Here is a 16,096-nt window from a genome sequence, read left to right on the forward strand (position 1 = left end):
TCGCAGCGGTTACATTCGAGGCCCCCCGCCATAGATGAAAATTCGTGAAGTAGCAACCATATTATAACCCTAAAATATTGGTCCACTGACCCATCTCTAGGGCTTTGGATCAGGCGGGTTACAATTATCTTGCGTTTTTATGCTCATATCTTTTGCTTCATGCTAAACATCCCCAACACTACAGGACAGTTCTCTGCAGGTTTGATTCACCGCTCAGCACAACAAACACGGACCGTTGTTACCAACTCCCCCGCAGTACCACAATTTAATCAGCTGTACAAAAAAACAACAAGAATGCGGAACCAACATCTGGAACGCCGAGCGGGGCAATAAGCAAACATAAAACAACAAAATATCTGAGCAAATAATCAATGAAAAAAGATCCAAGGCACAACATAAATAAAAAACAAAAAATAAACAAAATAATGCAAATGAACACTATCATACACAAATCCAATACTACAATATTTATGTTGTTGTTATGTCCTCTGCCAAGGAATGCGGTGGAGTTATGTGACGATTGGCATGCATTTGTCTGTGAATCTGTCTGTCAGTGTGCAACATCATTCAAAAATGGAATAATGAATTTGGATGAAATTTTCAGGGAAGGTCAGAAATGGCACAGGGACCATCTCACGAGATTTTGGCAGTGATGTGGCTTATAGTCTGGATCCACGGATATCTTAAGGATTTCCCACTGCGAAACATAGCGACCCGCATGGCGTTGCTGTAACTAAGACAACAAGCGAATGCTATGTCAGTCGCCTACTGACGATCACGATTGCGATTCCACTACAAATCCACCACTGCCGACTTATCAGAAATGATACAAGGAACAATTGATTAAATTGTGGTTTTGTTTCGGAGTCCCTTCATTTCCCGCCGCATGCTACATATTTAGGTCGGGCGATTCGTTATCCGTACATGATGTACACGTCCATAAGGCATGACTATGTTCAGCGCAAGGTCAGGGAATGAACAGTCTTGGTGGAGTGCTGTGCTCTCTGAGTGCTTTTCTTGTTGAAATACATGTTAGGGCTTTATAAACCCTCCCCTCACACCGCACATCACCGCAGAGCAACAGTATGCGCAGCGATCAGATGTCTATGTGAAATACACAAGGTGGGATGCTGAACGCTGCTACAAACAGGAGATGGAGGAGTGAGACCACGAAAAGTGACCCGCGATATGGCGAGGGACAACTGTATTTCATCAAAATCTACTTTTTCATAGATACATGTCACAATGAGATGTTTTCCAAAAATAAACCATTTGCACTAAATCCTGCACTCCAGTGCCTAGCTGTGACCAACAATCACATGTCAGAAACTCTAGGACTTTTCAGCTAACCTGCAGGCTGTTTTTACACTAAACAGAAAGGAGACAAGTTTGGGAACACATTAAAGATGTGTAAAAAAAAACAACAAAAAACATCTATAGTATAGAGTGGCATCATTGTTTTTCTAGTATTGGTTACAACTGTGGGCACCTGTAAAAATGTAGTGAATAGTATTTCTATTTTTTTCTAAAAAAACTAAGAACGAAGTATCTAAGAAATTTTCCTTTTTGGCGTTTTTATAATTTATGGTATCATAACTGTGTCATACTCCACACAAGACATTTCTGATTTACATAATCTTTTATCCTTGTTTGTCTTGTTTCTATAGATGTGCAGGACTTTACACAGCTGTGAAAAATAAGCCCACTATGAGGAAAATCTGATAGGAGCAAAAACGGTCAGAAACTGCATGAGGTTCAGAGGATTATAAAATTATTCTGGTTTATTTAGACATGTCATGGTACCCTAAATCTGGTTAGGGGTTGTGTGTAATTTTTACTCTTAGGGAAATGAGGACACGCGCAAAACAATTGAGGCAAGCAGCCAGAGCCTTTTCCTGCTTTCATAGTAAATCTTGAATGGCCTTTATGTTATCTTCTTAGAGTTCCACATCTAGTACATTCATTTCATTTGACTCCAGGGGTTTAACTAAAGTTTGTGTACTCTGTGATCTTTTGACTGACCTTTAATTAAAGTCCCCAAAAGCCAAATAAACAGCAGACTAGACAAAATGCTCAGTTATCCAGAATTGAAGAAAATCAGTTACGATGTATAAACACAGAGATAATAGCATATGTGCCATGAGAATTAAACACAACCATCTGGTAATATTCATGGATCCACTGTGATTTGAAATTACACCTGGAATAGAGAGCAAGCAAAGTCCCCTAAAGAAAGTCTTGTCACTTGGGTCCATCTTAGCAATGCCTTATGGCAGTTATTCTGGGTTAACAAGACCAGGCTCCTATCTAAATAAAAAGGAAGAGATTCATAGAGGCAGTTTCAATGGTCAACAGACATAAATCACCAGTCAAATTCTATACAAAACTGTTAATTTCTATTCAAGATTCATTTAGAGTTGAGTCTTTACTTTATAATTTTCTACCAAAGACACGGAAGCATTTTACCTGTCAGAGTGGGTGAAGAATCTCTTATCGTCATATAGGATGCGGTCCCTGAGTGCTACGATTTCATCATATCCAGGAAGAAAAATCAGGACAGCACCTGAAGACCAAAAGATAAAGGGCAACATTCAGTCAGTTCTGGAAAAATGGCTGCCGTGTAGACATGTTTTCTTCAACTCCACCTGGCACATCACCTCTTACTTTCTAAAAAACTGTCTTTTGAGTTGGGAAGGGGATTACTTTCCCATCAACTGATGCTACGGCCAGCTGCATCCAATCTATCATAATATGTCAGAAATGTTACAAGTCCAAGGGGAAGATGAGCTGCCATTATTGTGCGGAAAAAAGTCAAGCTCTTGCAATCATTTTATAAATGTCCAACAGGCCTGAGCAAAGTTTTCAGTATCTTCTGGCCGGCGTGCTCACTGAGAGACTGTTCATATGCATTTAATTATTTTACACATTGTAGATTAACACTGAAGACATCAAAACTATAAAAGTAGATACACACGTGGACAAAATTGTTGGTACCCCTCAGTTAAAGAAGGAAAAACCCACAATTCTCACTGAAATCACTTGAAACTCACAAAAGTAACAATAAATAAAAATTTATTGAAAATTAAATAATCAAAATCTGCCATCACTTTTGAATTGTTGATTAACATAATTATTTAAAAAAAACAAACTAATGAAATAGGGCTGGACAAAAATGATGGTACCCATAACTTAATATTTTGTTGCACAACCTTTTGAGGCAATCACTGCAATTAAACGATTTCTGTATTTGTCAATGAGCGTTCTGCAGCTGTCAACAGGTATTTTGGCCCACTCCTCATGAGCAAACAGCTCCAGTTGTCTCAGGTTTGATGGGTGTCTTCTCCAAATGGCATGTTTCAGCTCCTTCCACATATGTTCAATGGGATTCAGATCTGGGCTCATAGAAGGCCACTTTAGAATAGTCCAACGCTTTTCTCTCAGCCATTCTTGGGTGTTTTTGGCTGTGTGTTTTGGATCGTTGTCCTGTTGGAAGACCCATGACCTGCGACTGAGACCAAGCTTTCTGACACTAGGCAGCACATTTCTCTCCAGAATGCCTTGATAGTCTTCAGATTTCATCGTACCTTGCACACTTTCAAGACACCCTGTGCCAGATGCAGCAAAGCTGCCCCAAAACATTACTGAGCCTCCTCCATGTTTCACCGTAGGGACAGTGTTCTTTTCTTCGTATGCTTGCTTTTTGAGTCTATGAACATAGAGTTGATGTGCCTTACCAAAAAGCTCCAGTTTGGTCTCATCTGTCCAAAGGACATTCTCCCAGAAGCTTTGTGGCTTGTCAACATGCATTTTTGCAAATTCCAGTCTGGCTTTTTTATGAGTTTTTTTCAGCAGTGGTGTCCTCCTTGGTCGTCTCCCATGAAGTCCACTTTGGCTCAAACAACGACGAATGGTGCGATCTGACACTGATGTACCTTGGCCTTGGAGTTCACCTTTAATTTCTTTGGAGGTTGCTCTGGGCTCTTTGGATACAATTCCAACGATCCGTCTCTTCAATTTGTCATCAATTTTCCTCTTGCGGCCACATCCAGGGAGGTTGGCTACTGTCCCGTGGGTCTTGAACTTCTGAATAATATGAGCCACTGTTGTCACAGGAACTTCAAGCTGTTTAGAGATGGTCTTATAGCCTTTACCTTTAAGATGTTTGTCTATCATTTTTTTTCGGATGTCCTGGGACAATTCTCTCCTTCGCTTTCTGTTGTCCATGTTCAGTGTGGTACACACCTTTTCACCAAACAGCAGGGTGACTACTTGTCTCCCTTTAAATAGGCAGACTGACTGATTATGAGTTTGGAAACACCTGTGATGTCAATTAAATGACACACCTGAGTTAATCATGTCACTCTGGTCAAATAGTTTTCAATCTTTTATAGAGGTACCATCATTTTTGTCCAGGCCTGTTTCATTAGTTTGTTTTTTTAAATAATTATGTTAATCAACAATTCAAAAGTAATGGCTGTTTTTGATTATTTAATTTTCAATAAATTTTTATTTATTGTTACTTTTGTGAGTTTCAAGTGATTTCAGTGAGAATTGTGGGTTTTTCCTTCTTTAACTGAGGGGTACCAACAATTTTGTCCACGTGTGTATATGGAATTATGTCTGGCACCAACAACCACACCATGTTCAAAGTCACTTAAAATGCACTTTCTTTCTCATTCTGAAACGCGGTTTGAACTTCAACAAGTTGTCTTGTGACTGGCTGATTTATTTAGCAATTGAATAGGCATAATTAATAAAGTGGCCGGTGAGTGCGTAACTATGCAGTTAAAGTCTGTGTTATGCAATAAAAAAAAAGTAAATACTGATGCTGTGCAATTACATAAAAACCTTGCTGTAAATAAGTGTTCTATTTGCTGCTGTACAATGTAAATTTCCCTGCTGTGGGATTAATAAAGGTTTAATCTATCTATCTATCTATCTAACTAATCTCACCATCATTGGTGGTGGAGCAGATGTTGTGCAGCAGATCCATGATGAGATCCAGGTCAACGAACTGATCGTCAAATTTGTGGTGGTACAGTTTGAGCAGCTCATGCTCATCAGTGCTCATCTCTGCAGTGCCACGCTGCACCAGAGCCAGCTCATCCAGGTTGGTAACTTCTCCCAAAGGACTGCACAGTAACAACAACAATACAGTAATTTCAGAAAGTATTCAGATCTGTTCACTTTTTCACACTTTGAAGTATTGTAAACCTTTACAAAGTTCAGTTACTAAAATTGACATGAATAAGTCGAAACATGAAATTTATTAAGAATCATTCTGTACAAAGGTTTGCAGACCATTAACTGAACTATGTAGAATCCCCTTCTGCAGCAGTTACAACTTAAAAGTATTCTTTGCCAAGTCCCTATAAGCTTTATACACCTGAATTTGGCCAGTTCATCCCATTTTTCATGAAGATTTGGTTAGGTTCTGTCAGACTGGATGGAAAGTCTCTGGAAAAATTTAATCTGAAATCACTCCGTATAACTCAAAGCACTGCTGCTTGTGCATGTCCATTCATAATTGTGATGGTTCAGTTTAGACTTGGGCAGTGCTGACTGTCACAAGGAAATGTTCAAAGGTCTGACCTCATAACACTGCCAGTGCGACTTTTACAGAAACCTGACATGAGTGTGTATTTAAATGTGGAGCTGAAACATTAAACTGCTGTTAAATTAATGGACTGCATGTCCTGGTGAATCAGAGAGATGATTTTTGTTTGCCTTCTTGACCAAGTCTCTTCTTGCTTGGTTTCTCACTTGGCCAGGCAGCCAAATCTAGGAAGAGTTCTGGTGGTTCCTAACGTCCTCCATTTGACAGTTACAGAGACCTTTTTTTTTTTCCTGTGTACACTCACAACTACAAAAATGGCTTGATAGCCCTGTCTGATCTATGTCTCACCATTTTAACATGGAGGTCTACAGAGGTTTCTTTGAACTTCATGGCCCTGTTTTTTTCCCCTGATATGCAACGTTAACTGTAAGGCCTTTAGATACACTGCAGTCAGGTACTAGACACATCTCAATGACAATTTAAGTTCCTTTCTGGTCAATTACAATCATCTTATTATTCTTGTACATTAAATTCATCTGTGTGTATCAAAGTACAACCAATGGCAGAAAAACGTTTTCGGATACCCCTAAAATTTTGCATAATCTCAAATGTTATCAAGAAATATTTACAGAAAAATGTTTTTTGTCATTCAAAAGGATTGGCTGCATTAGACACAAAATAATACAATTTATATATTTTTTTGTTTACGAGAAAAATTAACAAAACTAAATTCCTGACAGTTTCAATATGTCAATTCTCAACATTGTTGGTATCAAACTCAACAAATGAAAGAGAATGTGCTCAAAACTGAACAAATAATAAATAAACCATTACATCAGCAAATTAATAGCCTGCAGTAGAGCTCTAATCCTGGCTGGTATGTCCCCATGAGCCTTTCAAACTGCTGGGGGGTATTCATATCCCATTCTTCTTGAATTTCTGCTTTTAATTCTTCTAAATTCTTTGGTTTACGCTTTGAAACAGACCTTCTGATAATCCACCACAGATTTTCAATGAGGCTCATGTCTGGGACTTGAGCTGGCCATTCCAAGACCTGAACACTGTGCTCCTGCAGCCAATTTCTGCTGGTCCTGGATGTGTGGCAAGGGTCATTATCTTGTTGAAACATCCAGTTTTGAGGTCAGCAGAACAGTGTACATGCAAAGGCAGCATGTGGGTTTCAAGAATGGCACAATACTTGACAGAGTTCAATGTGCCATCACAGACAGTGAGATGACCAACACCAGCAGCACTCATGCATCCCCAAACCATGATACTGCCTCCACCATGTTTGACAGTAGGCACTGTACATGCTGGAGATAATGCTTTGTCTAGCCTTCTGCGTACCTTCACATTAGCAGGGGGAAAATAAAGCTGAGTCATTCCATGTCAATTCAACAAATGCTTGTTGCACCACTTTCTCAGATCCTCCCAAAAAATTTTTTGGGCTTTATTTGGGTAATTTTATGAACAAATGCAAAGTATTATGGTTATAAACATACAGTATAAGCAGTAATGATCTAATCTAATACCCATAGTCAGTCCAAACTTAATCCTCGCCTATGATTTTAGGGTTTTAAACTACTAAAAAAAGCAATTTATACTCCTTTTACATGGTCAGAATTTTTTCCCCTTCCAGAACTTTTACCCTTCTGGTGAGAAAAGTATAGAAATGAATGAAAATAAAAAAATACTGGACTGTGGAATTTCCCAAAATATCCTTATTATTTCATGGGCGACTTTATTTTGGGTTTTTCATGCCTCTATTTTAGGACTTATTCTTGTGAAAAGACATTGAAAGAATGAATTTTCTTCTTTACTAATGAAAGTTGCATAAGGTAAAAGTTTTAAAACATTAAAATAAAGCTTATTTATTGATTTATAGGCTGTTGAACTCAGGTGTAGACCCAAAATAGCCTAACTTTAGGCATTAAAAAGTGCATGTGGGATACATGGTACGCGGTTCAAATTTTTTTTGGAGGAACTAGTATGTGTGAAGTATGTGTGAACTTACTTTCATATTTGTTTCTTGTGCCAAAGATGAGCAACTGCTGAATCAATTTACTATACATTTTGATCCTCGTTTTTGTTTTTAGGAACCATTTACATGACCAACTAAAGATGAAAGATGAATCTGAAGCATCAGCATCGTAGTATAAGTTACAAAGGGCATATCTGAAGTTAATTATTATATAGACATTGTTTTTTCTTTCATACAGTAACTGAATAAGAAGAAATGGCATCACTCCCAGACTGCATTCTCAGGACAGCCTCGGTATCGTATTTGACTTATCAGCTGAATTTGAAGATTTGCAAGTGAAATTCATGCACCCAAAAGGTCCCAGCAAGAAGTTCACATGGCCTAGAAAGGATGACATAGTGTGGGTGCCTACAGCCCACATCCTCTGTCCAATCACTGCTCCTTCAACACGCCGTGGTGGACAGTACCACATATCTGGTGCAGATGATGGCCTGATTTCAGAGAAATTCAAGCAGTTCAAAGGACAGAAATAGTGGTGTGATAAGTTGGGGACAAATTACATGTTTTACATGGGACCTAAGGCAATATAACTCATTTTAACTGCAATATATTAGTTAGAATTCCTAAAAAAACGCCTATAAAACATAGTGCATTTCTTGGTTAAATTGGCCATGAAGGATTCAAGAAACAATGTTGATACTTCAGATATCAATTATTCGGATGTTTATTGTTATACAGACAAAGTTTCATGTTTCTACTCCATGTCCCACATTGGTTTCTGTGCCAATATATGTATGGTGTTTTTCAGTCTGTTTCATAAATAGGCATCGTTTTGAGGTCTAAGGAGACTAGCTAGCTCTTGGATATTTTTAGGTTAGAGAGAACTTTTAAGGTACTTTGAGATTTTTATAACATATGAACCTTGTTACTTATTAAAATTTGTGAAAAAAATGCCTAAATTCTTGAAAAATGCCATTTTCGCCAAATTTTTAAATTGCCCTGTACCACAGAGAAATGGGTATATTCATTCCAAATTTTTTTTTCCTGCTCTATTGTTAAGGTGTTTGAACCCTTCAGATCACTTGTAAGTCTATATCATCAGTCAGTTCCCAGTATTATCTTCCTAAATCAAGCCTTTCTACCTAAAATATCAATTTCCGAGTGGAAAAATAGGGATTTAAATATTTTATAACTTAGCAAATAGCAATCATATGATGTTAAAACTTTGCAAGTAATCTATTCTTATGTTGGGATAGTTAAAAAAAAAGTTTGGAGATGATCAGAGGAGGTCATGCAACAAAATTTCCTCAGATTTGTTGAAATGAGATGGAATGACTCAGCTGGAAACTGGACTCATCTGACCAAAGAATCTTCTTCCAATTCCTGTCTGTACAGTTCTTGTGTGCTGTCTCTCATTGATCAGGGGCTTCCTCACAGCCTTGTAGGACCATAAGCCATCATCTAAAAGTCAGCCACGTACAGTGAAGGTGGAACACTGGACACCAGTTTGGCTTGACCAGTGCTGCTGAAGCTCCTGTGACGTCATTCAGCGGTTTTCCCAGCACATGTGGATCAGGATGTGGTCATTTCTTGCTAAAGAAACCCTGAGACGCTCAGATCTTGGTTTGTCTTCCAAGCTGTTGGTTCATCTGTATTTCTGCAGAGTGTATCCACTGTACTATTGAAGGACAGCATCTGCACTTCCTGGCTATCTGGCAGAAGCTGTACCCTTCTTGGCTGAGGATCTGTATCTTCAGGTGGGTTTCCTGCATTAAGTTTCTTGTTTTAGCCATTCTTGTCTTTGAAGAACTTTCAAATATGCTGGCTTTACATAGACACGAAGCATGGCAACAAAAACTGTGTCTTTTAATAAAAAGCACAACCTTCATTAGTGGATCACTGGTTCCAAAATGACACAATCGTCAAGATTTCTTGTGGAACCAATCAGTTTAAAGTTTTTAATGGCTTTTTTAGGATTCGTTTAGTATTTTGGCTCTAAAAGAAAGTACACTTGAAGACCTAAGAATGATTCTTAATGCAATATTTCACAAATGCATGGGGTGTCCGAAAAAAAATTTTTTTCCACCACTGTATATATAAATTTGTTCCCTTAAATAATTCCTTCATGCCTTAAAATGATTTAGACATAACTCTGCAGTATTGTTTCCATCTAGACTGTGCGGATCTATTACGTCCCCGCCCAACACCTACCTCTCTACCATGTGCTACAGCTAGAGCTGACCAGCTCAATTTTACACTCTAAAACTACTCTGTCCTACACAATGGCAAGATGTAGTAGTGAAGTAAGTTTACATTTGAATGAATATGCAAAAACATTCTAAAAAAATGTCCTTTCACTTTGTCAGAATGAGTTACTGAATGAAGATTGTTGGGTGAAATGCCAATTCTTTCCATTTAAAAGTAAATACAATAAAATCTGCAAACAGTTTCAGGGTCTGAATACTTTGTGAAGGGTGCACAGGTTTTGTAAACATTACACCTACATGGAGGATTTGAGCAGATCCGCAGCATTTGTCTGCTGAAAGTGTTTGGCAAAGTCTGAAGCCGTCCTGAAATTAGATAAAAACAAGCATCAAAGTTTGCAGTTCATACAACTATATTTTGGTTACATTATTAAAATTGCATCAAAATGTATACCAGTGAAATATAATGCTCAAATTTCAAATCATTAATTTAGAAACTATATTCCAACTCAAGCAGCTCAGATCTTCAGGCACTCTATGATTTTTTCACAGATTGCATAATGTTTGATAGTATGGGCTCAAGCTTCACCTTCTACAGTAAGGACAATTTCTTCATTATACAACCACGCTCTAAAAATAATGGATAAAAAACCTATCCGGTGGCATCATTTCAATATGCCAAAAAAATACAATCTTATGAGTTTTGACAGTTTTGTACACTTGTGCTCTCTTAAATTAGTATTCAAATGTATCAATAGCTTTGCACCTTAACCTCTTCATCAATATATTCAAAGACAGAACAATAATAGAGTAACAAGAAGCACAGTGGAAGGAAACTGCAGGATTCAACGCCGCAGAACCACTTTTGGACAGTCTGCTTTTTCAATCAAAGGTTGCAAACTTTGGAACATATTACCAACTGAAATAAAATCAGTAACTAATCTTAAAACATTCACAAAAAAATTGAAGGCGTGGCCAAAGCAAACCAGAGCTGTACTCATTTTTAAAGTCTTGTAGTTTAAGTAGTTAATTTGATTTGTATTGATTCATAAGATTTTACTTTTTCTTTTCCTTTATAGATTTGTGGGGATTTTTAACTTAATTCTGTAAGTTATGGTTGTACTTGTTTAGGTTTTTTGTATATTGTACTTTTCAAGGATTGTGATCTTGTATGTTTTGGTTGTTTTAAAAGCCCAACTAGGGACAGGAGTTGAGAATTAGCCGTAGCTAAAACTCTACATGCAACACATCCGATTCATGAGCTGTATTGAAACTACGTTAATCGCATTGTTCATATTAAATAAAATTATAATTATAATTACTTCAGCACCATTAATGGAAAACATCGAGGGCAGATATTACAATTTTACCCCCACAGCTTGTAAAAATAGCATAGTGATTTATAAAAGAAAAAACTCTTTATAATGCCAGGACAGCATATTATTCATCATTAATACTTGAGAACAAGAACAACCCCAGATTTCTCTTCAGCCCTGTAGCCAGGCTTACATAGAGTCAGAGCTCTGTTGAGCCTTGTATTCCTTTGTAACAAAGGAATACAAGGCTAACCCTAACCCTAGACTATTATAATTCCATACTATCAGGATGTCCCAATGGGTCTCTGAAACACCTCCAGTTGATCCAAAACGCTGCAGTGAGAGTACTGACGGGAATTAGCAAGAGAGATCATATTTGGGAGGTGGACACCCTCTCTATTTTTAAGACCAGGCTTAAAACATTCTTTTTTTCACAAAGCTTATAGTTAGGGCTGCCTCGAGCGACTCTGAGGGGGTCAGCTGGAGTTTGCATGTATGAGGCACAACTGACTTCTCCTTTGACGTCCCCTAGTTATGCTGCTATATGCCTAGGCTGCTGGGAGACCTCTTGATGCACTGAGCCCTTTTCTCATTACCTATGTATTTACTATATATGCCATTATCGCATTCATTCTATTACCCCTTTCTCCGTGTGCCCCTGGTCTCAGAGTTGAATGCTTCTAATCTGTGGTTGCTTTCCCACAGCTGGCTTAGTCTCCATCATGTCCACTGTGGGATGCTGCTGCTGTCTGTCCTTCAGCCCACTGCTTCCAGCTGCCCATTTCCATCAATCTACTCTGCATCACCCTCACTATACTTGATATACTCATCTACATATTGTTTGAATTTTACTACCAGCTAGATATGCCAGTGCCTTACACCATGATAGTAAACTTATGAATCAGTTTCAGTGCTAGCTTGCACTTTGATTGTATCATCCATCTTGTCATGCATGTATCCAATTGTGAGATATATGTTCCTTGTTCCCCACCCCTCTCTTCTCCTGTCCCTCCCCCTCCACCACCCCCTCTACCGCTTCTGACCCTCTGAATCCATCTTCTCTTGAGACAAATTGAATTGTAATTGACGCCATAGATATAAAATAAAATTGAATTGAATTAAATGCCACCACTTTGTTATGGACAAGGAAAGGAAATCTAGTACAGAATGAGAGGGAAATTTTCAATTACAAGAAAGTAATCTGATTTAACTGAACATTGTCTTACCATCCATTGGATGCCTTTATGTTGATGTCAGCACCCATGCAGAGCAACTGCTCCATTTGCGTAAGGAATCCTCGACCTGCTGCTGCCATCAGAGGTGTTGTCCCTGTCTCTCTGTGTGCGTAGTCCACTAGAGAAAAGAATACATGAGGAAACAGCTAGAGCCTTCGTCCAAGTCAAATTGAAATTGTGCCATTGCTTGTTTTTGTATACAGCTCCTATATCTGTTCATGGGAAAAATTTTGATATTTTGTTTTATTACGAAACGTCTTTATTTAATTTGACTTTCTCAAGTTTTCATTTAAGCAGCAGTCACATCAGAAGATCACAACAAAAAGACAACTATGGAACACACTCTAGACAATTCAAACAAAAATTTGGACTTCTGTTATTTTCACAAATACCTTTAACTCATTTCTGTTAATAAAAACTGTGACTGAAGTTGGAGTTTAATGTATCCATCCATTTTAGATACAGGGAAGGACAAGACCACCACTACAAAAAAATGGTACAAGTTCCACATTTTGGGAAATATGCTTGTTTGTAAAGAGTTAAGTACTGATCACCCTCAGTGAATTTCTTTTAAAAAATTCACTGCTAAAAGCAAGAACACCACCTTAATGTGTTTACATGTCAGATTTATACATTTGTGTTTGTTAGGATTTATTATTATTAATATTATATATTATTATAAGGAATTGCCAGTTTAATCCTGAAAGTGATACCATATATACAAGTAGCATAACACTGATACTAATATTATTCATTGCATAATAATGTATGAGTTATGTTGACCTGAGGAACAGAGGAAGAACATTAATTCCTGGTTTTGAAGGACTGAATACATTAGGGACACAACCAGGGACAGGTCAAGTTGGAAAGTTTTCACACATACACACACCAAAAAGATTTGCCTTTGTTTCACAGTATGTTCCTATTTCCTTATAAGGCAACAACTAAGTCATGGTTGTTTCAGAGTGGAAACCATAATAATCCTCCCTATAAGATACCTGCATCCTCCCTATGAGATATCACCATTAGCCGCATCACATCACAGCTAACAAAGAAATAGATTTACAGGTAGAGAGAGGGAAGAGGTTTCCAGGAGGGTTCTTTTTGCAGGGTGCGGTTCTTGGAAATTGGATGAATTGTGTGCCAAGTAATATGGACATATCTGTACACCAACTAATGGGAGAACTCAGTCTAAACCGTGGTTTCTCCCCATCTTTAGCCAATCACATTTCAATATCTGAATTCTAAGTTTGTGTTCTATAACCAATCACATTTCACCATACTGTATAAAATGTTCTGTTCATATCAAACTTTGTCCTTTTCTGGGAGGCTGTTCCAAACAGACAAGGTCCTTGTACAAGATTCTTTTGAGACACTGATATTAGAAAATAAACAGCTTGATCATTTTCTATTTCAAAAAATGAACACACTCAACATGTCTAAATAAACATGGACTAATTCCAGAACAATGAATTAGAGCAGAAACTACCCCTGAGGGTCATACCGTTAACATTTTCATTGATGATAAGGTTGAAGAGCTGAATAAAAGCATCCTGGTCTTCATTCAGGAAAATGCTGGAAATGCAGGAGTCCATCTCTTTAAGCAGCCATGGCTCCAGCGGTTCTGTACCATTTTTATTCTGTAACACACACAACTCATGTTCACTCAGCAAACTTGACTGATATTTGATAAACTTGTTGAAGCTGTTGTGGACCTCAATAAGAAATCCAAGCTGTTCACTTCAGTTACAGGAAATGTCAAACAAAATTTATAAACAAACTCATTGTTCTACTTTGATTAAACAAAAAAAAGATCATAGTGTAGATATGAGCTTTTTCTCAAGTTTCTAACCGCTCATGCTCAATACTGTTAAATTTTGCAGCAGATATCCCTGATATTATATGTGTTTACAAAGAATACAACAGAGTGTGTTCTGACTTAAATGTAGGTTAACTTTAAAGGGATCTAAGCTCTAATACTGTGGGGGAAAAAGCAATTTAGATCCCATTTAAGGATAAGGTGGTAGGTTGCAATATTCAGAGGTTGAGACAAGACGTTAATCTCCTAAGACCCGAGCTTTGGTTTGGTTTGCATTTTAGTTTTTTCTACTTACTTGGGACAAGGAGTAACCAATAAATATAATAACTGGATAATATCTAATATCTGATTATTATATTTATTACATTTACATTTTTTTACTAGATTTACATTGTTATTACTATTATTATTATATTTGTAGTAGTAGTTGTAGTAGTAGTAATACTAGTATTATTATTAGTATTAACAATATGCCCTTTTGGAAAAAAAAAATCAATAAACAAAAACATGTCCACATTTGTTGTGGACGGCAGGTCTTAAGAGGTTAATCACATGGTCATTACAATATGGTGAGTAGACATTAGCTATAATAAGTAAGAATTCATCAACCACTGATCAGCCAAAACATAAAAACTGCTGACAGGTACAATGAATTTCATTGTTTATCTGGATGCAACAGCTCCTGTAAAGGGGTGTGATGCACAGAGCAGTAAGTGAACAGTTCGTTAAGTTGATGTGCTTAATAATTACAGAAGATTTTTTGTAAAAAGAAAAAAATGGTACTGAACTTCAGGAAAAAGAAGCGTCGGCTGTAGATCAGCTAGCATGGGCCACATTTTCAATAAGAGAGGTGGTTTACTCATCTTCAGGCTTTGATAAGATACTACGGGAAACTGGACTCATTGATGAAGTGCATAGATGTGTGTGCATGTGAGGTAGTTTACCAGCACGTGGATGGCTCTGTCCTCTACTTCTCCACAGCTGTTTTCCTGGAGAAAGCTTGGATCTAACACACGAGCCTTCTGTTTCTTCCCAACACAGTGGGTTTTCACTGCGTCACACCACTCTGTCAAACATTTCTGTTTTCTCTCTTCTGAGAAGCGAGATATGAGAAACACAGTGGAGATTAAGACAACGCCAGACCAAAACCATGGATTAAAGAATAAAAGCTTTATACTTGTCTGCATCTCTTCCTTGTATTTCCCAATGTCCGTATTGTTATAGCCCGTCAGTCTCAGAATGTCTTCCAAAAAGAGTTCCTTTACTTCAAACTGCCGTCCTTTAACTACAGAAAAAAATGTTTTAGTGAATTAAAAAAAATTAACATCACTTTCCATATATAATACCTTAGAGAAACACTGCATTTTAAGTGGCTGAGATAATAATGCTTCATCTTTAACTTTGGAATTTACTGCTCCTTCAGTGAAATGAACGGACTCACACTCTCGCTCCCATATTTATGAAATTACTAGAGATCATAGTAAAATTGTGCATGTAAAGTTTGCATTTGCTGGAGAGTGTTACGTTCCTTTATTTCGCTGCACACCTTTAAAGCCTATGCTGTGTTAGCTTAGTTCTCAGTTCAGCAACTAAAGGATCAGTTAGGCTAAGTCTACATATGCACAAAAGAATATGTGTGCATGACTGAATAGTGTAAAAAGAACATGTGGATAAAACATTGTGAGTATAAAAATACCAGGTCCAGGCACCTAAGTTGGGTCTAAAAGGTAAAAAATCTTCAGGGTGTGTCCACAGACAGACCTATGGGCAAAGGCCATTAATAAAAAGTCTGTCTGAGAGACTCTCATCTTAAATTATGTGTACGGAAATGGATAGCTGCTTGGAGAGGTCTGTTCATTTTGCTTATTTCCATCCAAACTAGTCTATGAGACCATGACAGGCAACCATACAGTGTTGTGGTTGCCTATAACTTGGCCATGATCGTCTGGCTCAACTGTGAAATACATCCACACACTTTCGTATG

At 37.7% G+C, this 16,096-nt stretch overlaps 1 protein-coding gene across 2 annotated transcripts in view; it reads right to left on the reverse strand.

The window, feature by feature from the left end:
• The window catches only part of LOC110963286 (3'-5' RNA helicase YTHDC2), a 53,338-nt gene that overhangs the window by 20,538 nt on the left and 16,704 nt on the right, over positions 1-16,096 (reverse strand). For both annotated transcript variants that reach the window (XM_051938882.1, XM_051938881.1), the window contains exons 9-15: positions 15,290-15,397; positions 15,057-15,205; positions 13,798-13,933; positions 12,285-12,411; positions 10,043-10,108; positions 4,954-5,132; positions 2,467-2,563 (exon numbers count right to left, since the gene is read on the reverse strand). In XM_051938882.1, the coding sequence (XP_051794842.1) occupies positions 2,467-2,563; positions 4,954-5,132; positions 10,043-10,108; positions 12,285-12,411; positions 13,798-13,933; positions 15,057-15,205; positions 15,290-15,397 (862 nt within the window). The remainder of the gene's footprint in view (positions 1-2,466; positions 2,564-4,953; positions 5,133-10,042; positions 10,109-12,284; positions 12,412-13,797; positions 13,934-15,056; positions 15,206-15,289; positions 15,398-16,096) is intronic.

This window comes from Acanthochromis polyacanthus, chromosome 18 (genome assembly GCF_021347895.1).
Source record: "Acanthochromis polyacanthus isolate Apoly-LR-REF ecotype Palm Island chromosome 18, KAUST_Apoly_ChrSc, whole genome shotgun sequence".
NCBI classification, from domain to species: domain Eukaryota; kingdom Metazoa; phylum Chordata; class Actinopteri; family Pomacentridae; genus Acanthochromis; species Acanthochromis polyacanthus.